Source organism: Gopherus evgoodei, chromosome 7, assembly GCF_007399415.2.
Source record: "Gopherus evgoodei ecotype Sinaloan lineage chromosome 7, rGopEvg1_v1.p, whole genome shotgun sequence".
NCBI classification, from domain to species: Eukaryota; Metazoa; Chordata; order Testudines; family Testudinidae; genus Gopherus; species Gopherus evgoodei.
The window spans coordinates 73,463,559-73,488,639 of record NC_044328.1 but is presented as its reverse complement, the minus strand read 5'-3'; the positions used below and the strand labels follow the sequence as shown (position 1 = coordinate 73,488,639).

The window sequence follows — 25,081 nt, the reverse complement described above, 5'->3', positions numbered from 1 at the left end:
CAGCAAGGTCTCCTTGCTCCTTGCTCCTTCCTTCTTCCAAACTAGATTATCCTAAGCACCAGACTGATTAATATGTGATTATCTTAAATGGGTGAGTCTTTAAAAACTGTGAGTATTACAAACTTTCCATCTTTTTTCTTAAGAGCCAACAGTGTCCTTGGCTAAAACTTCCCATTCCATTTTATGATCGTGCAGTGTTTTGTGCACCTTGCTGTTGCTCTCCCCTCCAGAAGTGGGTGCATTTCAGTTGTTGTATGTAGAGCTCTGTTGGGACCCTACAGGATGAAACCCACTATAGAAATATGAAATTTGTGGAAGACTGTTCAAACTTTTATTTCTATTCCAAAATAAGATAAAACAGCAGAAGAATCAGGGCAAAACACGAGCAGTATAGTTCAGGAAATACAGAGAAAATACTGATTTGTGCAGCGAGCAGCAGTCGAAGAAGTCAAGGGGGGGAATATGTTCATACTATGCCAGGGAAGAACGTACATACATTCGAATAAAAAGAAAAAATGGGACTAGGTTCTGTTCTCACGCCAATGTAAATGTGGAATAATTTCATTGACCTGAGTGGCATTCTCCTGGCCCAGTGGAGAGCAGACTCTGGCCCAAACCCATGTAGCTGAGGAGTAGGAGTAGGATAATATAAACTATGCATGGCTGCTTGGGGACTTTTATGAAACAGTCCAATGGCCTGATGCCATGGAGATACCTCCACCCTGCTGATGTAATCAGAGGTCCCATGGCTGGGGCGGTGGCAGGCTGCAGGGGTTCCAGGGATAAGGGATGGTGAGGCAGGCACAGGGACTGCGGAGGGCAGGAGCAGGGCTTGCAGGGCAGGGACGGGAGCTTAGGGTTGCCGGCATCCAGTTTTTGACCAGAATGCCCTGTTGAAAAAGGACCCTGGTGGCTCCAGTCAGCACTGCTGACCAGGCCTAAAAGTCTGGTAGGCAGCACAGTGGGGCTAAGGCCTGCCCTGGCTCCGTGCAGCTCCTGGAAGCAGCCAGCATGTCCAGCTCCTAGGCGCAGGGCGGCCACGGGGGCTCCATGTGATGCCCCAAACGCCGGCTCTGCAGCTGCCATTGGCCAGGAACCGCAGCCAATGGGATTTATGAGGGTGGCACCTGCAGGCACCGGCAGCGCACAGAGCCCCCGTACCCTCTGCCTAGGAGCCAGAGGGATGTGACGCTGCTTCTGGGAGATGCCTGAGGTCAGCACCACCTGGAGCCCACAGCCCCTGCCCCATCCCTGAGCCCCCTCCTGCACCCAAATTTGTACACAGAGGCCACACCACATACCCCATCCCACACCCCAAGCCCTGCCCTAGCCCTGAGCCCCTCCCACACACAAATTCCCTCCTGGAGCCCGCATACCATGCTGCACCCCAATCCCCTGTCCTAGCCCCCTCCTATACCCCAAACCCCTCATCCCTGGCCCCACTCCAAAGCCCACACCCCAACCCGGAGCCCCAATGCCCTCCCACACCCCAACCCGGAGCCCCCTCCTACACCCCAAACCTCTCAGCTCAGCCCACATCGCAACCCCGCCCATGCCCAGTGACAGGGAGTGAGGGTGGGGGTTGGGAAGGAGCAATGGAGGGAGGGGGCTGGAGTGAGCAGGGGCGGGGCCTTGGGAAGGGGGCGGAGCAAGGGCATTCCGTTTTGTGTGACTAGAAAATTGGCAACTTTAGGAGGACTGTGGGGAGCACAGGTAGCGGGAGGAGCACGGGGGTTCGTGGCAGGGGTGGCCCCAGGCCAGGCAGTGTCGGGGGACAGGCAGGCGCACAAACCACTGCAGCGGGCTGGGGAAGGCCCTCGTGCCCACAACAAAGATGGCGGCGCAGGAGCTCGACCAGGCGGGAGCTGCTCTAGCCTCCCGGTCCCAACTCTATGGCGGAGGGCGTCACCTGTTGCTTTCAACCTGGCTGCGCGGGACCCGGCCCGGAGGCAGCACGAGGCCGCGGCGAGGACGCGCAGGAGGCCAGGTGACGCCCCGCCCCCGCAGTGCACCCTTCCCCCACCTGTCCGCCCCCCTGGGGCTGCGTTCCCCAGCAGCCCGTGTCTGTCCGGCTGGGACTTCCAGGGGAGCGCGTCCGCGTGTCTATCCCCGGGGGCAGGGTGGGAGAGCGCGTCCGCGTGTCTGTCTCCGGGGGGGGCAGGGTGGGGGAGCGCGTCCGCGTGTCTGTCTCCGGGGGGGGCAGGGTGGGGGAGCGCGTCCGCGTGTCTGTCCCCGGGGGGGGAGCGCGTCCGCGTGTCTGTCCCCGGAGGGGCAGGGTGGGGGAGCGCGTCCGCGTGTCTGTCCCCGGGGGGGCGGGGTGGGGGAGCGCGTCCGCGTGTCTGTCCCCGGGGGGGCGGGGTGGGGGAGCGCGTCCGCGTGTCTGTCCCCGGGGGGCAGGGTGGGGGAGCGCGTCCGCGTGTCTGTCCCCGGGGGGCAGGGTGGGGGAGCGGGTCCGCGTGTCTGTCCCCGGGGGGGGCAGGGTGGGGGAGCGCGTCCGCGTGTCTGTCCCGGGGGGGGCAGGGGGGGAGCGCGTCCGCGTGTCTGTCCCGGGGCGGGGGCAGGGGGGGAGCGCGTCCGCGTGTCTGTCCCCGGAGGGGCAGGGTGGGGGAGCGCGTCCGCGTGTCTGTCCCCGGGGGGCAGGGTGGGGGAGCGGGTCCGCGTGTCTGTCCCCGGGGGGGCAGGGTGGGGGAGCGGGTCCGCGTGTCTGTCCCCGGGGGGGCAGGGGGGGGGAGCGCGTCCGCGTGTCTGTCCCCGGAGGGGCAGGGTGGGGGAGCGCGTCCGCGTGTCTGTCCCCGGAGGGGCAGGGTGGGGGAGCGCGTCCGCGTGTCTGTCCCCGGGGGGGCGGGGTGGGGGAGCGCGTCCGCGTGTCTGTCCCGGGGGGGGGCAGGGGGGGAGCGCGTCCGCGTGTCTGTCCCGGGGCGGGGGCAGGGGGGGAGCGCGTCCGCGTGTCTGTCCCCGGAGGGGCAGGGTGGGGGAGCGCGTCCGCGTGTCTGTCCCCGGGGGGCAGGGGGGGGGAGCGGGTCCGCGTGTCTGTCCCCGGGGGGGCTGGGTGGGGGAGCGGGTCCGCGTGTCTGTCCCCGGGGGGGCAGGGTGGGGGAGCGCGTCCGCGTGTCTGTCCCCGGAGGGGCAGGGTGGGGGAGCGCGTCCGCGTGTCTGTCCCCGGAGGGGCAGGGTGGGGGAGCGCGTCCGCGTGTCTGTCCCCGGGGGGGCGGGGTGGGGGAGCGCGTCCGCGTGTCTGTCCCGGGGGGGGGCAGGGGGGGAGCGCGTCCGCGTGTCTGTCCCGGGGCGGGGGCAGGGGGGGAGCGCGTCCGCGTGTCTGTCCCCGGAGGGGCAGGGTGGGGGAGCGCGTCCGCGTGTCTGTCCCCGGGGGGCAGGGTGGGGGAGCGCGTCCGCGTGTCTGTCCCCGGGGGGCAGGGTGGGGGAGCGCGTCCGCGTGTCTGTCCCCGGGGGGGCAGGGTGGGGGAGCGGGTCCGCGTGTCTGTCCCCGGGGGGGGCAGGGTGGGGGAGCGCGTCCGCGTGTCTGTCCCCGGGGGGGCAGGGTGGGGGAGCGCGTCCGCGTGTCTGTCCCCGGGGGGGGCAGGGTGGGGGAGCGCGTCCGCGTCTGTCTCCGGGGGCCCCTGAGTGCAGGAGATAGCAGGGTCCCTGTGTGCTGGGTGCAGCTTGGGGGCCGCTCCACTGGCCCTTGTGCCCCGGCCACCCCTGGACAGTGAGCGCCCGCCCAGAGCTGCCCACGGGCACTGGTGGCAGCAGGTGAGAACTAACGCTGGAAGTGGCAGGGGCAGCAGAAGTGCCATGTGGGGGCGAAGTGCCTGGTCTGAGTGCCCTCCTTGGGCGCAGCAGCCAGGCCTGAGCACCTGGGTGAGACCGCGTGTCAGACACCCAACAGACGTGTGTGGAATGGCCAGGCCATAATGCAATCCATGGAGTGTTGGATTCATCCGTGGGGCTGCGCTAGCATAGCTGACGGCGTCCACACGGTACCTTTCTCTGCAGATCGAAGGTGTACTGAGACTAAGGCCACATCTAAACAGCCTCTGATTTTGATGCCTTCGTTTTTAGGGTTGTCAAACTTGACACACCTTTCCCCAACTTCTAGAGATGCTGAGAATTCAGCCAAAGTCATTAGGAACTATGGAGCTGTGACTGCTCAGCCAGGCTCTTCTGAAAATCAGCCCCAAACTATCTAAAGTTAGACATCTAAAAATGGCAGCATTCGGGATGAAAACCTGTCGCCCTAGTGATCTACTATGGGCAATGCAGCAAGTCAGTGGCAGAGCCAGAAACACAGACCAGTCCTGACTGACCACTAAAATGCTACTTGCATCCCTGAGACTCCTTGGTTCCTAATTTCTCTTGGTGGGGATTGTGTACACACGCAGCCAGAGAGGTTCTCATAACATCACACCAGTCTGCCAAGTCCCGAGATAATTGTATAGCCCTGTTTACTTTTGTGTGTTTTATTTGACGGCTGTCACATGACATTTACAGGAAAAATATCTGACTATAATAAAAAATAAATGTGCCTTTGTCTTCAATCCTCTTCCATGTTTGTGTTGTTTTTTTCTTTTGCTGGTGATCTCCTGGGTTTCTTGGTAGTGGATCCGGGAAGACATGTATGAGATTGGGGGAGTTAAACTCTAGATTTTTGTATTTTAGTTTGACTTCCAGACACTTAATAATAGTGGGATTGTGATATTCGAAGTATCCTGACTTACAATCATACAACTATCTAGAGTTCATGTTCATGCTTCTGGCCTATTGGCTAACATACTAGAAAAGCTACTGGGATAGGGGGTCTTGAAAAGTGACAAAGCTATAGCAAATTCATTACAAAACTTACTATTAGTTTAACTTTAGGTACAATATTTGCTTTTATCTAGTCCCAATTTCTTTGTGTAGCACCCAGATGTATGGAGATAGCTGCTATTTAACCAAATTACTTTTTAAAACAGCATTAAATTAGGAAATCAAGTACTCCAGGATGTGTGTCATGCTGAGATGACAGCATTTAGCACTTATTAGCACTTGCTCAAAGTGTTTTATAAACATTAACTAATCCTCCGAACTCCTTGTGAGGTAGGAAACTGAACATTATCCCCATGTTACAGAAGGGAAACTGAGTCAAGGAGATTTAATGACTTTCCCAAGGTCACACAGCCAGTCTGTGTCAGAACTGGGATTACAGCTCAGAACTGTTTTTAACAATCAACCTATTATTCGGGTGATTTAACACTTTGCTTTTGAGACCCATGCCGAAAATGCAAAGATGCTGGGATGGCACAGCTCAGCTTCCATCCTCTGGTGTCTTATTGCTTTAATAAGACACACAAGTAATGTTTCATGGCTGTAGCTGGGACCACAGCTCCTTTTGCTGGTTAGGAATAGGATTTTGCTGTATTAATTATACACTCAAGGTCCCTTCCAGTTCTCCAATTCTATGGTTTTTCAAGCCCCGCCACAGAAATGTAGAACTTGAGAAATTTTGCCACAAAATTCCAAGGCTACTATGCCTATTAACATATTCAGCTTAATATTTTACATGTATATAGTATCTTTCATCCTGAAAGATATTGTAGTGTCCTTTGCAACAGAGAAGAAAAATCATTTGGTAGTAATTAGTGTAAAGGAAATTCTTTTAGGCTACTACATGAAGACAGATTCCTTGTCTCTAGCTCCTAAACTACACATTCTGTGCTTCCCACACTAGGTCTCCCTAATTCTTGGCTTGAGCTAAACAGTCCTAGAGTGGACTGCTGACTATACTACAGGTACCAAAAAGCTTTACAAAGCCTAGCTGTGATCCTGTAGTCCTTACTCGGGCAAAACTTCCATTCACATAAATGTGAGTTTTGCCTAGGGAAGGGCTGCAAGATAGGGCTCTGTATACATACAGCACTACCGAAGTGCAGCCATCTCTAGAGAGGAGGGTTGCAGCTATCCAGTGCACAGCATGCTATGTGACAGGGAGGGAGGGAAATTTTTGGCCATTGCCAAATGTACTGTGTGTTGTATTAATTAGAAGTATCAGGCTGGAGGGTATTGGGTTGTTGATAGAAGCCAGTTTTACTGTTGCAACACTATAAAGTTAATTGGGTTATGTGTGCAAGAAGCCTGACCTGCTCTCCCATAGCAACCACACCATAAAAGTCCTTCAGACACTTGTTTTGCACAGAACAACAAAAACCAAAGCATAATCTGGAACTCTAAATATCCTGGAGGCTATTTATTGTGGAAAGTTTTCTTTTAAGTTTAACAAAGTGTTTCAAAGAGTAAATTGTTTGTTGAAGTCTGTTGCTTGTACTGAAAGTTCATGTGGGGGGGAAGCAGCATGAGTCAGTTTGCTATTGGATTGTAGCTAGAGAGCTGTTATTGAAAAATGTTCCTTTTTTTGTTTTGGCTGGTTAGGTTTTGGAGGTTGCTGTTTGTTTTAAGACAGGCAATGCACAAGAAGGGGGAGAAAAAAGAACAATAAAGGAAAATATAGCTGCTGTCTCTAATGCCTGCTGTTCTGTTGAACAAGCAGCTCATACATAGGATCCAGAGCAGAAAGTTCACCTGTCTATCTCGCTTCCTCAGTCTTGGGACAGCATTTGGAACATGCTTCTGGTCAATTTCCTTTGCATCAGGGTGCTGTCTTAGCCTGTGGCAGTGTTCAGCTAATTTTCAGAGTTGGTTAAACAAAATTAGAAAAAAAACATGAGCGAGGGAGTCACAGCAACCTTAACTCTGACTTCCAGAGATAATCTGGAATCCAGCAGCAGTTGTCTGACATCCTTGCTGGTCTAGTTACTGCCCTGGATGTACCAGAGTATTTCACAGAAGCCACAATTCGCAGGCTGAAGGGAAGGCTTTCCATATCCCAATGATCCCACCACTCCAATAACTCTCTTTCAAACAGTGTCTAGAAGGGACATGATAAACCATCCCTGTTCCCTCACTTTAACCATTCAAGAATAATCTTCAGTGCCTGAAACATCGACACCTCCTTCCATTTACTGAAGCCATCAGGCTTTTCTGCTAATTTGTGATTTTCTAAAAGTCTCTTACAGTTGGTATGGCTACTTCCACCTTTTCATGTTCTCTATATGTATAAATATCTTCTTGCTGTATGTTCCAGTCTATGCATCCGATGAAGTGGGCTGTAGCCCATGAAAGCATATGCTCAAATAAATTTGTTAGCCTCTAAGGTGCCACAAGTACTCCTGTTCTTTTTGTGGATACAGACTAACATGGCTGCTACTCTGAAACCTAAAAGTCTCTGGACATCATATGGCCTACCATGATTTTTTTTTTTTTTTTTTTTGCCCTTCAGTTTCAGCAAGACCCCAGCCCAGTGTGTAGGCCTCACCACAGCATCTGTCCTTACAAAAAATGCTGGAGGATCTTTAACACTTGTGTAGAGCAGACAAGGCATCTTTTAAAAGCAGCAAAGAGTCCTGTGGCACCTTATAGACTAACAGACGTTTTGGAGCATGAGCTTTCGTGCATGCATCCGACGAAGTGGGTATTCACCCACAAAAGCTCATGCTCCAAAACGTCTGTTAGTTTATAAGGTGCCACAGGACTCTTTGCTGCTTTTACAGATCCAGACTAACACAGCTACTCCTCCTATACAAGGCATCTTCTGTTTTTTAAGGTCTCATCTGAAAGATCCCCAGGCTGTAAAGTGCACGGAATTCAGTGTATCTACTACAATGGGACAAAAGATGATAAGCTTCCACTGGGATTTGATCCTGTGTTTCCAGAGCAGAGAGATTTGAAAGATGACACTTAAATAATTTATACAATTATAGACGTGCCATCTTTAGCTCTCTAGTTAATATAAAGGGCTTTGACGTGGATCTCTGCACCAGTAGGAAAAAAAAGTTGTGTTGTATGTGAGAGAACATTCTCATCCTGCCTGTAAGTGAAATTCTGGTAGTCTAGCAACAGAGACTCATGGGTCTGCTACCCTAAAGTAACAGGTACTAAGAGAAACTGGGGAAAAAATCAGAATTTGGGAATAATTCCACCTCCAGAATGTGTGTGTTAGTCAAGAAGTTTCCAGGATAAAATGAAACGAGGTATTTCCATTAATACTATACCCTGAGAACCATACCATCACTATAGGAGAGTGTTTTCTGGAGCTCCATTGCAAAGACCCAACGTGTAGGTCATGTAAGGGGGAGGGAAAATTCCTTCTGTTCATGCAGGTACATCAGAGAACAGATGTGGGTAGCACTAGCCATGACAGTTTATGGGTATATCAATTCAACAAAAGCTGTGCATGAGCGAGCTTGAATCCAGCTGTTGTGGATAACGATAGCAATGGAGACAATGCAGCGTGGGCTTATCTGTGCAGGGCTTGCACTACCTGTGTTGGAGCCACGTTGTGCTGTCTTTCACTGCTATTGTTATCTGTGCTAGCTGGATTCAAACTAGCTCGAGTAGGCTAGCCCGTGCACAGCTACTGCATTATAGATATACCCTGAGATACTATTGAACCATAGTATCAAGAACGCCATGAGCAAAGGTATTTGATAGAGAAAGGAATAGATTTTCAAGTAGTCACTTCACACCTTTTTCTAAATGATACCACTTTTCTCTCAGCCCAGCTTGAGAAATGGCTCTGACCAAGTGAGTTTTGTGGAAACCAAATAAGCAGTCCATCCAATATGGCAACTTGAACCCATCATGCCAGGATACCTGTATTCAGCTGGTAAACTCCCCTGAGCACACTGGTGGCAGTTTAATAGGTTGGGTTTTATTATATATGACCCTCCCAAAAGATGACAAGGGATTCCATAAAAGCAGCAAAGAATCCTGTGGCACCTTATAGATTAACAGACATTTTGGAGCATGAGCCTTCGTCAGATGGGATTCCAGTGGTCTGAGATCGTCAGCTCTGACAGTGTAAAACTATCAGGTTGTAACCACAGCCAGCGGATGACACAATCACTTCTGAAAGAATCAATCAATCAAGGCAGAATGACAGCAATGCCATTTCTTGGCTATGCATGAAAGAGCTATGTTTTTGCACAGGAAACTAGGAAGAGTTCTCAGGCCTATTTTATAATGGTGAAAAATAATTAAGGAGTTCTGCGTGGGGAGCTGAGCCAGCTAACCCCCCACCAAAGAGCTGGTTATGTTAAAATCCACACTGCAGTTATGGCTGGAGGCTTAAAAGAATGATAGCGTCGTTTCAGTACAATTGTGTTTGCGCCTTGGGGAAAATTATTTCCCCTGCCTTTAGATTTCTCACTACATTATAAACCTCGTCCCCTTCAAAACTCTGCTTAAAGGATGAGATCTGGTAACAGAGCCCCCAGTTAATCCTCTCACATCATAAATAGAAGAAGATACGGCACCAAAGACCTTTCTGCTGTCCTAAAGTAAGGCATTCTGAAACTTTGAAAACACAAAACAAAATTTGTAAGGATTAGTTTGATCTTGAAGAATCAGTTTCCAAATATTTTTCCATGGGTTGTTATAACCTTATTCCCAGATTCTGGACCTTAGCGTCCAAAATATGGGGGTTAGCATGAAAACCTCCAAGCTTAGTTACCAGCTTGGACCTGGTACTGCTGCCACCACCCAAAAAATTAGAGTGTTTTGGGGCACTCTGGTCCCACTGAAAAACCTTCCCTGGGGACCCAAGACCCAAATCCCTTGAGTCTCACAACAAAGGGAAATAATCCTTTTTCCCTTCCCCCCTCCAGATGCTCCTAGAGAGATACCCAGACACAAGCTCTGTGAAACTACGCAGAGTGATTCCCCCTCTCCGTTCCCAATCCTGGAACAAAAGCACTTTCCTCTTCACCCAGAGGAAATGCCAAATCAGGCTAGCAATTCAACACACAGCTCTCCCCTTGATTTCTTCCTCCCACCAATTCCCTGGTGAGTACAGACTTAATTTCCCTGAAGTAAAGAAAAACTCCAACAGGTCTTAAAAGAAAACTTTATATAAAAAAGAAAGAAAAAATACAAATGTTCTCTCTGTATTAAGATGATACAACACAGGGTCAATTGCTTAAAAGAATATTGAATAAACAGCCTTATTCAAAAAGAATACAAATCAAAGCATTCCAGCACTTATATTCATGCAAATACCAAAGAAAAGAAACCATAGAACTTACTATCTGATTTCTTTGTCCTTACACTTAGAAACAGAAGACTAGAAAGTAGAAGGTACTTCTCCAAAGCTCAGAGAAGCAGGCAGACAGACAAAAGACTCAGAGACACACTTCCCTGCACCCAAAGTTGAAAAAATCCGGTTTCCTGATTGGTTCTTTGGTCAGGTGTTTCAGGTGAAAGAGACATTAACCCTTAGCTATCTGTTTATGACACGCCCCCCAAATTGCAGACAGTGGGGAAGCTCACTGGCGGCAATTTCCTTCTAGAACTTGAAAATAAACAGATTAATACAACACATGCACCTTTACATATACTACTAAGTATATAACTAACAGACTTTTACATGTTAAGAACACTTTTTAACTACTGGATTCTGGGAAACTCTGACGGGAGAGTGCATCAGCAACTTTGTTAGAAGCTCCTGTGATGTGTTGAATGTCAAAATCAAAATCTTGGAGAGCTAAACTCCACCGAAGAAGTTTCTTGTTGTTCCCCTTGGCAGTATGAAGCCACTTTAGTGCAGCATGGTCAGTTTGTAGTTGGAACCGCCGTCCCCAAACATATGGGCGTAGCTTTTCCAGGGCGTACACAATGGCATAGCATTCCTTTTCACTGACTGACCAGTGACTTTCCCTCTCAGACAGTTTCTTGCTGAGAAACACGACAGGATGGAAGTTGTGATCTGTTGCTTCCTGCATGAGCACTGCTCCTATACCACGCTCAGATGCATCTGTGGTTACTAGGAATGGCTTGTCAAAATCCGGGGCCCTGAGTACAGGGTCAGACATGAGTGTTGCCTTAAGTTGGGTAAAGGCTTCTTGACACTCATTAGTCCACTTAACGGCATTTGGCTGGGTCTTTTTGGTTAGGTCGGTTAATGGGGCAGCGATTTGGCTGTAGTGTGGTACAAATCGCCTGTAGTATCCGGCCAAGCCTAAGAAGGATTGGACCTGTTTCTTTGACCTTGGGACAGGCCACTTTTGGATAGCATCCACCTTGGCCTGTAGGGGGTTTATGGTTCCTCGACCCACCTGGTGCCCCAGGTAAGTCACTCTGTTTTGGCCTATTTGACACTTTTTGGCCTTAACAGTTAGTCCTGCCTGCCTGATGCGCTTAAAGACCTTTTTCAGGTGTAGTAGGTGTTCGGGCCAGGAGTCTGAAAAAATGGCCACATCATCGAGGTAGGCAACTGCGAATTCTCCCAGTCCAGCTAGTAGACCATCTACCAGCCTCTGGAAGGTGGCGGGTGCATTTCGAAGGCCGAAAGGAAGGACATTGAATTCATACACCCCCGCATGGGTGACGAATGCTGACCTTTGGACCTTAGCGTCCAAAATATGGGGGTTAGCATGAAAAATCTCCAAGCTTAGTCACCAGCTTGGACCTGGTACCTGCTGCCACCACCCAAAAAATTAGAGTGTTTTGGGGCACTCTGGTCCCACTGGAAAACCTTCCCTGGGGACCCCAAAACCCAAATCCCTTGAGTCTCACAACAAAGGGAAATAATCCTATTTCCCTTCCCCCCTCCAGGTGCTCCTGGAGAGATACACAGACACAAGCTCTGTGAAACTGCACAGAGACTCCCCCCTCTCTGTTCCCAATCCTGGAAACAAAAAGTACTTTCCTATTCCCCCCAGAGGGAATGTAAAATCAGGCTAGCCAATTCAACACACACAGACCTCCCCTGATTTCTTCCTCCCACCAATTCCCTGGTGAGTACAGACTCAATTTCCCTGAAGTAAAGAAAAACTCCAACAGGTCTTAAAAGAAAGCTTTATATAAAAAAAAAGAAAGAAAAAATACAAATGTTCTCTCTGTATTAAGATGATACAACACAGGGTCAATTGCTTAAAAGAATATTGAATAAACAGCCTTATTCAAAAAGAATACAAATCAAAGCATTCCAGCACTTATATTCATGCAAATACCAAAGAAAAGAAACCATAGAACTTACTATCTGATCTCTTTGTCCTTACACTTAGAAACAGAAGACTAGAAAGTAAAAGGTACTTCTCCAAAGCTCAGAGAAGCAGGCAGGCAGACAAAAGACTCAGACACCCACTTCCCTCCACCCAAAGTTGAAAAAATCCGGTTTCCTGATTGGTTCTCTGGTCAGGTGTTTCAGGTGAAAGAGACATTAACCCTTAGCTATCTGTTTATGACACGCCCCCCAAATTGCAGACAGTGGGGAAGCTCACTGGCGGCAATTTCCTTCTAGAACTTGAAAATAAACAGATTAATACAACACATGCACCTTTACATATACTACTAAGTTGAGCATCCTTTAGGTTCTCTCTAGCAAGGGCTAAAGAGTGTCGGAGGGTGCTTTGTAGGTTGCTTACAAAGTCCAGAATGTTAGTTTCTGGAGAAGGCGTAAACCCCTCCCATTGCTGCTTCACCAACTGTAATGGCCCCTTAACCTCGTGACCATACACAAGTTCAAATGGTGAAAACCCTAAACTGGGATGTGGTACAGCCCTGTAGGCAAACAGCAACTGCTGCAACACTAGGTCCCAATTATTGGAGAATTCGTTGATGAATTTTCTTATCATGGCCCCCAAAGTTCCATTGAACCTTTCCACCAGGCCATTGGTTTGATGGTGGTACGGGGTGGCAACCAAGTGATTCACCCCATGAGTTTCCCACAGTTTTTCCATGGTCCCTGCCAGGAAATTAGACCCTGAATCTGTAAGGATGTCGGAGGGCCAACCTACCCTGGCAAAGATGTCTGTTAGGGCCAGGCATACAGTGTTAGCCCTGGTGTTGCCTAGAGCTACTGCTTCTGGCCATCGGGTAGCAAAGTCCACTAAAGTCAGTACATACTGCTTTCCTCTGGGCGTCTTTTTTGGGAAAGGGCCCAGAATATCCACAGCTACTCGCTGAAATGGGACCTCAATTATGGGGAGTGGCTGGAGAGGGGCCTTGACCTGGTCTTGAGGCTTACCTACTGTTTGGCATACCTCACAAGACCGGACATACTTGGCAACATCCTTGCCCATCCCCTCCCAGTGGAAGGACTTCCCCAACCGGTCCTTGGTTCTGTTCACCCCAGCATGGCCACTGGGATGATCATGGGCTAAGCTTAAGAGCTTTTCCCGGTACTTAGTTGGAACCACCAACTGTTTTTGCGGCTGCCATTCTTCCCGGTGTCCACCAGAAAGAATTTCCTTGTATAAAAGTCCTTGGTCTATAACAAACCGGGATCGATTTGAAGAGCTGAGAGGCGGTGGGGTGCTCCGTGCCGCCGCCCACGCTTTCTGAAGGCTGTCATCTGCTTGCTGCTCAGCCTGGAACTGTTCCCTTGAGGCTGGGGTCACCAGTTCTTCCTCAGACTGTGGACTTGGGCTTGGTCCCTCTGGAAGCGATGTAGGTGATGGGGTTGTTTCCGTTGCTGGTGAACCGCTCTCCGCTGTTGCACCTGAGGGTATTTCAGGCTCTGGCTGAGCCTTTTGGGTATGGCTGTCGTGTGCTTCTGCCAGTTGTGGCTCGCTGGCGCCCTCTGGCGTTGAGTTTGAAGATGTGGTTGCACTTGCTGGTGCTGGTTGCTGTTCCAGTTCCGGGCCTGGGACTGGAGATGCTGTGGCTGTTTCAGTGGTAGGCATGGAATCCGGGTCCACTACCTCTGTCTGGGTCTCTGGTAACACAGACGGGGCCTCTGTGGACGGCTCAGGAACAGGAATGGGTCTGGAAGCTTGCCTGGTTTGGCTACGGGTAACCATTCCCACTCTCTTGGCCCGCCTCACCTGGTTGGCCAAGTCTTCCCCCAGTAGCATGGGGATAGGATAATTGTCATAGACTGCAAAAGTCCACATTCCTGACCAGCCTTTGTACTGGACAGGCAGTTCAGCTGTAGGCAAGTCTACAGCTTGTGACATGAAGGGGTAAATGGTAACTTTGGCCTTTGGGTTGATGAATTTGGGGTCAACGAAGGATTGGTGGATAGCTGACACTTGTGCCCCCGTGTCTCTCCACGCAGTAACCTTCTTTCCGCCCACTCTCAAATTTTCCCTTCGCTCCAAGGGTATTTGAGAGGCATCTGGGCCTGGGGATCTTTGGGGTGATGGTGGTGTAATGAATTGCACTCGCATGGTGTTCTTGGGACAGTTGGCCTTGATATGTCCCGGTTCATTACACTTAAAGCATCTTCCATCTGATGGGTCACTGGGCCGAGGTGAGTTACTGGAGACTGGTGAGGTTGAAGAGTAGGGTATCTGTGGCTTTACTTGGGTGGTATGGAGGGTCTTTGGCTGTCCTCGGTTGTAGGGTTTATGGTCTGTGTGCCCCCTGGGGTAATCGTTCCCCTTGACAGTAGCTTTTTTGCTTTCTGCCAGTTCCATCCATTTGGCTCCAATCTCCCCCGCCTCAGCGATAGTTTTGGGATTTCTATCTTGTATGTACCGTGTGATGTCTTCAGGAACACCATCCAAGAACTGCTCCATTTGTATGAGGAGGTTCACTTCTTCCAAGGTTTGAATGTTGTTTCCTGTTAACCAGGCCTCATAGTTTTTTGCAATGTAGTAGGCGTGTTTGGGAAATGACACCTCTGGTTTCCATTTTTGGGTTCTGAAGCGCCGACGGGCATGATCTGGGGTTATCCCCATCCTGTATCTGGCCTTGGTTTGAAAAAGTTTATAGTCATTCATTTGCGGCTTGGGCATTTCAGCTGCCACCTCTGCTAAAGGTCCACTGAGGTGTGGCCTTAATTCTACCATGTACTGGTCTTCGGGGATGCTGTACCCAAGACAGGCTCTTTCAAAATTTTCCAAGAAGGCCTCGGTGTCATCACCTGCCTTGTAGGTGGGAAATTTTCTGTGCTGTGGAGCAATAATTGGCGCCGGGTTGTTAGGGTTGGCTGGCACATGCAGCCCAGCTTTTGCCATCTCCAGTTCATGTTTTCTCTGTTTTTCCTTCTCTTCATTTTCTTTTTGTTGTTTTTCCATTTCTCGGCGGTGGGCCACCTCTTCTTCTTCTTGCTTCCTTCGGTGGGCCACCTCTTCTTCTTCTAGTTTTCTTTTGTGTGCTGCCTCTTGGGCTGCCTGTTCTCTTTGGAAGGCTGCCAGTTTGAGGCTTTCTTCCTTTTCTTTCATCTCCATCTGTCGCCTGTGTTCAGCGTCTTTGATTTGTTCTTCGGCGTCAATCTTTGCCTTAGAAGTCATGGTTCCTGTTTTCTTGTGTTGGGGTGCCCTCCGGTGTTTATTTTCTGAACTGCAGGCTCTCTGTTCCCTCCTGAAGTCTGCCTAGCAACAGTGCTTTTTTCCTTTTCTCTCTCTAGCTAATGTTCAATTAAGGGAAACCAGAAAAACCACTTTATTTGCATGCATATAAGTGCTGGTACTTGCCTGCTAATGGGAGGGCTATTGCATGACAAAAGACCCTTAACAGTCTTCTCGCTTAACATGCAAACCACAAACTGCTAGAGAGAGCAGAAAAAAAAAAATTCTCTCTGGTTCCCTTTTAAAACCAAACTGTTTCTCTCTGCTAAAAAGCCCTTAGCAGAGAAAAGAAAAATATAATATTCCTACTGGCTTCTGGATTCTGTCTATATCCCGCCGCTGCTACACCATGTTATAACCTTATTCCCAGATTCTGGACCTTAGCGTCCAAAATATGGGGGTTAGCATGAAAACCTCCAAGCTTAGTTACCAGCTTGGACCTGGTACTGCTGCCACCACCCAAAAAATTAGAGTGTTTTGGGGCACTCTGGTCCCACTGAAAAACCTTCCCTGGGGACCCAAGACCCAAATCCCTTGAGTCTCACAACAAAGGGAAATAATCCTTTTTCCCTTCCCCCCTCCAGATGCTCCTAGAGAGATACCCAGACACAAGCTCTGTGAAACTACGCAGAGTGATTCCCCCTCTCCGTTCCCAATCCTGGAACAAAAGCACTTTCCTCTTCACCCAGAGGAAATGCCAAATCAGGCTAGCAATTCAACACACAGCTCTCCCCTTGATTTCTTCCTCCCACCAATTCCCTGGTGAGTACAGACTTAATTTCCCTGAAGTAAAGAAAAACTCCAACAGGTCTTAAAAGAAAACTTTATATAAAAAAGAAAGAAAAAATACAAATGTTCTCTCTGTATTAAGATGATACAACACAGGGTCAATTGCTTAAAAGAATATTGAATAAACAGCCTTATTCAAAAAGAATACAAATCAAAGCATTCCAGCACTTATATTCATGCAAATACCAAAGAAAAGAAACCATAGAACTTACTATCTGATTTCTTTGTCCTTACACTTAGAAACAGAAGACTAGAAAGTAGAAGGTACTTCTCCAAAGCTCAGAGAAGCAGGCAGACAGACAAAAGACTCAGAGACACACTTCCCTCCACCCAAAGTTGAAAAAATCCGGTTTCCTGATTGGTTCTTTGGTCAGGTGTTTCAGGTGAAAGAGACATTAACCCTTAGCTATCTGTTTATGACAGGTTTTTATTTAGTTTTCTCTATTTCAGGAGAATAACTACAAACGGAATCTGATAGGCAGGAGAGCCTTCAGCCTTCACAATCGTTCCAGATGAATGTGCCACGTGAAAGGGAAGGAGAGGTCTGAGATACAAGGTCCTGTATCACTGGAAGAAAAATTCTGGATGGTCTGTGTCCCTTATAAGGAGATCTGTCTCAGAGACAGGTGCCTGGGTCGGCAGGTGTGCTTGTGCTCTTTCATTTTTCTGAGGGCTCAATGCTTGTGATCTCCAGTGGAGTACATTCAGGAGATCTGACAGCCTTTAAATTGAAAACTTTGAATATAATGGCTTGGCTTTGTAATGAATAGGTTTATCTAAGTACGGCTCTTGTTGATGGATATGGTAAAATACTATCCTGTTGACGTGTCATTCTGAGACTTATAATTAAGAGACTACGCCAACTCGCCCTCTCCTGGCCATACATAATATTCTGAAACCAGATGTTTTTCCGTTTACTAAGTGGGGCGTGGAAGCCGATGGAAGCCACATACTTTCATCACCTCCCTGTTTTCTGATAAAATAATTGATGGAGCATTGTCTCTTCTGACCACACTAGCTAGGACTGCTCTGCTCATGAAATTGCATCTGAGGATAGTGTAATCAATCCGCTGAGCTATAATAGGTCAGCAGAGGGCAGTGTGATGAATCTGCTAAGGGAGAATCTGCTGCTGGTCTTCTAGTTCTGGAGTGGCAGGTGCTGGATCAGCAAGTGAGAGAAGGTTCCAGCAGCTGGGAGGGTGGTTGGAGATGTGGGGGAAGAGTCACTAAGGCAGCAGCCGAGGTCAACCAAACTGGGGTTCCTGGAATTGCTTGTGCACAGTTTAAGAATAACCAGACTCATGTAGATAAGAACATGCACATGCAGCCACACACATCACATTATGCCTGACTCAGTAACACCCATTTCTCTCCAGCAACGGAAACTAGCCTCCTGCAAGGCTGCTGAAATCGGACACTCTTCATCCGAGAGGCAGCCTTATCCTATCACGCCCATCTCCAGAGGGGTTTCATAGAGAGAATGCTAGTTACATAGAATCAACTAGTGTAACGGCCTTTGATAAGCTGAGGTGACCTCCAAACTTCAGAGGGCCAAATCCCATAAGGCCGTTGCTTTGACTAGATTAGTCTCTTTAAGTTTACTAAAGTAGTGATTTCCAGACTTGTGTGAGTTGGAAAAGAATGGACTCCAACGCTGGAGCTGCTAGTCCTACTGGGTCCAGATATCTGGCAGCAGTGGAGACCTAGCAATGGTGCTAACTCAGTTACTGAAGTTGTCAGGTCTGTCATTTAAAAACCATCTTGCTGTGAGCATGATCCATGAACTAACGCTTCCTTGCACATTTCATTTGATGTCCTCTGCTGAGATGGATTCTCTGCATTCAGTTTGGGATCTGCTAATGACCTGAGAGTCAGGAGACCTGGGTTCCAGTTCTGCCAGACATCATCTATGAACTTGGTCAAGTCACTTTACTATTTGATGACTCAGCTTCCTCGTCTGTAAAATAATGACTACCATCGCAGGGAAGTTGAGGCCTAACCAATATCTGTGCATTGAAAGACGTGAAAAGTATAAATGTCTGACTGAGAAAAGGGTGGCTGGATATTTTTTATTTGTTTTTTGGGGGTACACTAAATAATAATCACCAGTATTTTACTGCTGGTCTGGGATTGAGCAAAGGAGACTGTCTTTGCTAATTTAGTCTGCCTGGACAGGGAATAAATCTGGACCATGTCCTCCCATAATGCTGCTACCACAATCAGCATATCATAGGCTAGCTGCTCTTGGTGAGTAGGTGTCCCAAGGAAGAAGAGCCTTCAAAGGAAGAATCTCTGGCTGGGAGGAGAATGGGAAATGTGCATTGGCCCTTAAGAGTGTGGCCCACTGAGGATGGGGTTAAGCAGTATGGGGAGATAGAGCCTGGTTCAGGCATCCCGGAAGACTGTCTCACATTCTGTGGTGGTGGTTGCGGTAGTGGGGTGGGTGTCCTTTGTCACTAATTGATATCAAAGAACAGGGGGAGTTCGTAGCATATAGTGTTATGAAAAGTCTCCTTCTGTAGCTCCAGGAACTAAGGAAGCTCAGCAGTGGAGACATTCTTCACTTTTGTTTGCCATTTTCCTCTGTGGCAGGGAAGTTGAGGGCTATGGAGGACTCACTGAAAAGCACTCAGATTATCCAAACTCTGCCCATGCCTCTTCTGGCATGGAACTTCTCATGTATATATCACAAAAGGGTTTCCTTTCTTCAGAGGCCTGTTAAAGTGGGTTTCTCTGAGAACAAAATAATAAATCTGGCTGTATTAGGAGATAAAAATGAAGTTTGGGGAGATGCTAAAACAGTCGTTCTGAGAAAGCTTAGAAGGACTCTACGCACATTGACTGAAGCTTCTTTGTAATGTCTGTCTGTCTACTTCCCATAAACATGGGACATTCCCTTTGTTTGGAAACCAACCTGGGTAGTTCTGGGGGACAAAACAGTTACAAACCGACATCTTCTCAGGAGTTGTCAAAGGTTTTGGAAAGGGATTGTAAATGATCAGTTAGTAGTTGGTCTGAGCTGCAATATTCCAGTTGCTGATTTATTTATCCTTTATGTTCCTCTCCTCCCAGTCTGATGTTCCCCTGCAAGTGCTGTTGATTAAGGAGACAAGTGACTTTGCCAGTTCTATTGATCAGAATAAATTACTAGCAACTAATTTATGGACCTTGCAGAAGTGCCTTTGATGTGTGGGCTCTGCTCTATTGTTCAGTAAATTGGGTTGTCAGAAAAAGTTATTATTACAGTTATTGTTACATTTTATTGTTACAGTTCCCTCCCATAGCAATATTGGCGAGCCTTGTGGAAATGACGAAAATCTCTTCTCCTACCAGCAGAATGTCATGATGGGTCTGAGTAAGAGGGCGATGAACTCTCTCCCTACCAGTAGTGACTGTAAAAAGGACATTCCAGGTGCTCTGTATTTATTGTCCATCTATGGTTTCTGTAAAGGCTAATGATCTTTCTTGGACTTGCAAGCTCAGGGAATTTGCTAATGACCAGCGATTGCAGGTTGGGCTTGGAATCTGCAGAACAGTTGCTTAGTACAGTCTCCCCAACAATGAGATTCTGAGGTAAGAAATTTGCTAGTAATTGGGTTGATGATGCTTGAGGCAGAAGAGAATCTAGCTCTTCTATGGATAAAAATCTGCAAGGTTGATGATGGCAAACTGATTTTTGCCAGTCAACTAATAAGATATGATTCATTTAAAAAAAAACACATGGACAGCAGAGAGGTGTTTGTTTATGATCAGCTTCCACAATTGATAATATGACATTTACAGAAGCAAGAAACTTACTAGCAAAAAGTCCTTCTAAGCTGAAATGGAAAAGCAGTGCAACAAGCAGACACATAAAGGGATGGCATGTGGCCAGGCCTCCATGTTGGAGAGCTCTTATTAGGGTACTTTCTTGCTTTTGTTTTATTGCAATGTTATGAAATGGGAATTTTCATGTTGCAATTACTGCAAAAAGCCTTTCTGGTTAATAATAATACATTTGCCTTGCTGGAGATGTCTTCCATCCTTTGTTGTTTTTGCAGGTATGTTATTTATCTAGCTGCTTTTTTTGATGCCCCTCACTGTGAGCATTTGAGCATCTCCAAAGAAGAATGATGTCAATGATATCTCATTATTACTTACCTATGGGAAAAAGTCAGGCAGGGGAGGGGTCTTTTAACTATTACATTTAGAAAAGTGGGAATACTGGCAGAAGGCTGCAGTTGCAGAAGAGCTTGGGAGAACAAGTGGGTTTGGCCTTTAGGTCTTAACAAATTGAGATTAGTGGTGGTTCTTATTCCAGCTGATAGTGAGTACTGTAGTCTGGGTCCAACTGCTGTGAAATTCTGTCTTCGGTGGTAATGAGCCTCCCCCACTGTGCCAGTGAAACGGAGCTGTCGTGGGAAGTTTTGGTGGCACAGGGAAAGATGTCCTTCAGGAGCCATTCCAGGCAAAACTGAAAACCAGGAGAGCAACCTTGAACTGGACTTGGTCCACTAGGGAGCCAGTGCAGGGACAAGCAAATCAGGGTAACATGTTCCCAGCAACCTATGCTGCTGAGCAGAAGAGCTGCTATATTTTGAATTCCTGACAGCTTTGTCATGACTTGGGGCTTGTTCCTAAGTATAGAGAACTGCAGTAGCTGGGCCTAGGTGTTACAAAGATGTAGATCATGATGGACAGATCTGAATCCAGTAGGATTGGGTGTGCCCCTTTGGCCAGCAGCAGATGGAAGTGGGTGTATTTCATCACTGCGTGTGGTGTTGCCCAGGCTCAGTGCAAAGATTTGGAGGACCTCAACCAGACCACAGCAACAATCTGATGGCAGATGCCTTTCATAAACGGGCTGTTATAGAATGAGAAGTTTCTTCTCCCACACCAGTATTGCTACAGTTTTGTCTGGGCTCATCTTCAGCCAACCACTCTTCATCCAGGTGCTAATCTCAGCTAGGCAATGAGAAAGCTGGGTGACAGGGTTATCTCTGTTTGATGTAAAGGATGCATTGAGCTGGGTGTCCTCTGGGTACATCTGGCTTTCCAGCTCATGGTCTCCCACTAACTGCCACAGTGGCTTCTTAGAGAGATTGATAGGAGGAGGATTTAGCCTTGTGAGTCTTTTAGGGAGAGGTGCAATTGCCCATAGTGATCCTGGGAAGAAAGGCCAAAATCATTGCAGGCCATTTCCACCTACTCCTGCCTCTGGGATGCAGGACAGGAAAGTTTAATGATCAACAGTATCAAATGCTTCATGGGAGTTCACCACGAGGAGTATAGACGGTCTTCCCTGCATCCCACAACCCGTTTAGTTTAACAAAGAGAAGGATACGGGGTGACTGGATCACAGTCTGTAAGTACCTACGTGGGGAACAAACATTTGATAAGAGAGGGCTTTTCAATCTAGCAGCCAAAGGTCTAACACAATCCAATGGTTGGAAGTTAAAGCTAGACAAATTCAGGCTGGAAAGAAGGTGTAAATTTTTAACACTGAGGGTATATAAGAACGGCCGTACCGGGTCAGACCAAAGGTCCATCTAGCCGAGTATCCTGTCTACTGACAGTGGCCAATGCCAGGTGCCCCAGAGGGAGTGGACCTAACAGGCAATGATCAAGTGATCTCTCTCCTGCCATCCATCTCCAACCTCTGACAAAGGCTAGGGTAATTAGCCCTTAGAATAACTTCCCAAGGTCATGGTGAATTCTCCATCACTGACCATGTTTAAATCAAGGTTTGGTGTTTATCTAAAAGATCTCTCTAGTTCAGGGTAGCACTCTGGTCTGTGCTATGCAGGAGGGCAGGCTAAATGATCGCAGTGGCCCCGTCTGGCCTTGGAGTCTGTGAATCTCTCCCATTTGCCAGAGTTGTTTACTCTGCTCCCTGCTCTGCCTGAGCACAGAATGCTGCTGCAATGGGTTCTAAACCCTAGCATGGTTGGCAGAGTACTTGCCAATGTGGCGCCACTGTCTGGTGTTCAGCCCGCTGGTGCAGGGGGTTCTGTGTCTGGAGGTAAATTCCAGATAGCTCTTGCAGAATACACAGGAGCCCTGCTGTTCTCTGGCCAATAGGGGGGCCTCCGAAACTTCTATTCACACATGAAAACAAAGCTTATAACCTGTCTGGAAGTGCTGTTCCCTGCAGGGGCCCTCAAACCTGCTGCTGAGCACAGTGGGGTAGCTGTTTGTATCCAGTTAGCTCTGGTAAAGTCCTCTCTTAGGAGATGTGTGCAACCTTGATTCCTATCAGAGCTAGTTCTCATAGACTCATAGATTCTAGGGTCAGAAGGGACCAATGTGATCATCTAGTCCGACCCCCTGCACAAAGCAGGCCACAGAACCCTACCCATCCACTTCTATAACAAACCCCTAACCTATGTCTGAGTTATTGAAGTCTTCAAATTGTGGTTTGAAGACCTCAAGTTGCAGAGAATCAACCAGCAAGTGACCCATGCCACACGCTGCAGAGGAAGGCGAAAAACCTCCAGGGCCTCTGCCAATCTGCCCCGGAGGATAATTCCTTCCCGACACCAAATATGGCGATCAGCTAAACCCTGAGCATGTGGGCAAGACTCACCAGCCAGCACTCAGAAAAGAATTCTCTGCAGTAACTCAGATCCCATCCCATCCAACATCCCATCACCGACCACTGGGCATACTTATCTGCTGATAATCAAAGATCAGTTGCCAAAAATTAGGCTATCCCATCATACCATCCCTTCCATAAACTTATCAAGCTTAGTCTTAAAGCCAGATGTGTCTTTTGCCCCCACTACTCCCCTTGGAAGGCTGTTCCAGAACTTCACTCCTCTAATGGTTAGAAACCTTCGTCTAATTTCAAGTCTAAACTTCCTAGTATCCATTTGTTCTTGTATCTACATTGGTACTAAGCTTAAATAATTCCTCTCCCTCCCTAATATTAATCCCTCTGATATATTTATAAAGAGCAAGCATATCCCCCCTCAGCCTTCTTTTGGCTAGACTAAAGAAGCCAAGCTCTTTGAGTCTCCTTTCATATGACAGGTTTTCCATTCCTCGGATCATCCTAGTAGCCCGTCTTTGAACCTGTTCCAGTTTGAATTCATCCTTCTTAAACATGGGAGACCAGAACTGCACACAGTAGTTCTCCTAGTTGCTCTCCTAGAGGCCTGTGCTGCCTAATTTAGGGTTTGGTCCTGCTCCCAGTTAAATCAAGGAAGTTTTGCCACTGACGCATACTGGAAGTGTGATCATGCCTGTAGATTGTAAGCTCTTTGGGGTTGTGACCATGTCAGGCTGTCTGTACAGTGCCAACATCGCTCACCAGGAATCATGATACCCTCCTCAAGTAGGCGTCTGTGCCCACATATGTAACTCAGGCCCAGCAGTGAGAGGTTGCTTGCTGTGCCGTCAGCTGGCATGTACCTCAAGCACAAGAGGGAAGTTATGAGTGAGACAGCTGGTGGGATAACGTCTCTCCAGCGGTTCAGACTGCACTCTGACGCTAGCAGAGAGAGCGTGGGTGGACAGTGCAGTCCTGCCCTTGCTTGCGTGGGAGGTCTGTGATCTTTAGAGCGCCCCTGCTCAGTTACTGTTATCAAATGCTCCCGTTGTGGTCACATTCATCTACAGAACAGCTCATTCACAAAGCACCACAGTGGGCTCCTGTTTGTGCAGGATTCCGCTGGCGCTACCCTGTCTGACCTGGAGACCTTTGATATTTTGGCTGGCAGACTAGTTGGCTGTGCCCTGCCTGGTATTCCCTTGTGAAAGCCGCTATAGGCTGCCCTTTCCCTGAAAGGCACTATCCTGGCATTTACAAAGCCAGGCGTCACTGAAAACACTGTTAGCTGGAAGAGCCATCCTCTCCCTCAGGGAGCAAGCAATACCTGAAGCCTTTCTTCATCGGAGTCCATCCTGCCATCTGATTCTGCAACTCTGCAGCTTGCCATGTGTTAGGATTTCTTGCTGTACTACACCTGCTGAGCGGGGGAGCTTTGCTCTGCACTTGTGAAAGCCTTTCACACCAGTAGCAGAGAGAAGCTGTGAAAAACAGAGTGGTCGGACTATGTTGTGCTGATATCTCTGGTGGCTCCTCATACTGCAGGTAACTCCTATGACAGTTCCCCAGGGCAATGTGCTAGAGCGGTGGAGTTCATGAATTGTTTTGATTGCATGAGCCTACATGGAGGTGTTGTGCATGTGAATGCTCTAGTCTCATTCTTGCTTCTGAAATATGAGGTTTTTTTCCCCCACTTAAAGAAACCCATTTAAAGAGACATGGATCTTGAAAGAATCATTCGAGACTCTCTGACGTGCTTCATCCAGTCCCACATCCCTGATGCCGATCTCAGGTATGTTCCAGCTCATCTTTTGAATTTGGACTTTCTATTAGTTGTCCCTTTTCCCCTTTATTAAACTCCAGGTCTGATGTTCTAACCTCCATGTATTGTATTCTGCTGCCCCTCAATCTAGATCTCAGGGGTGCATGTAATTTGTCCAAAGTCTGCTAGAACCCTCTCACCATCCGTAACTTAGTGTTACCATTTAGTGGCTTCCAATGAAATGAAGGAATAAGGTTATTAACTTCTTATGCAGTAACACAGATCTCTCTAGCACCTATCATCTTAAACAGATCCCAGAGTGCTTTTCAAACAGCAGACTGATATACCTGTACATAGTTTATATAACAAGAATTTTGCCCACTAGTGAAATGCAGCCATCTCTAGGTTGGAATACGGTGGCTGTTTTGCAGTCCATGGCAGCCGTATGCAGGTTTAAGACAGAAAGCGAAGAAGAGTACTACAGAAGTAGATTGCTGACCTGAAATTCTATCTACAGAGTGCAATTACCCTTAGAATCTGCCCAAAACACCAGAATTAACATTGTCACAAGTCTTCAGGACCTTGCTCAGACATTGTAACTCCAACAATACTGTCCTCCCTCCCACAGCAGTGTACTGGGATATTAGTTTAGTGCTGACTGGGAAGGAAGACGGT

General features: G+C 48.2%; 1 protein-coding gene across 6 annotated transcripts in view; it reads left to right on the top strand.

The window, feature by feature from the left end:
* Positions 1 to 1,849: 1,849 nt before the first annotated feature.
* CUEDC2 (CUE domain containing 2) overlaps positions 1,850 to 25,081 on the top strand; it is a 30,978-nt gene continuing 7,746 nt past the window's right edge. The window contains exons 1-3 of one of the 6 annotated variants that reach the window (XM_030568739.1): positions 1,850 to 1,987; positions 16,566 to 16,671; positions 24,345 to 24,436. In XM_030568739.1, coding sequence (XP_030424599.1) covers positions 24,363 to 24,436 — 74 coding nt within the window. In that variant the 5' untranslated portion in view covers positions 1,850 to 1,987; positions 16,566 to 16,671; positions 24,345 to 24,362. Of the gene's footprint in view, positions 1,988 to 16,546; positions 16,758 to 19,386; positions 19,528 to 24,344; positions 24,437 to 25,081 lie in introns of those variants that run through there. The other 5 variants (XM_030568737.1, XM_030568735.1, XM_030568740.1 and 2 more) reach the window with 5 other exon arrangements.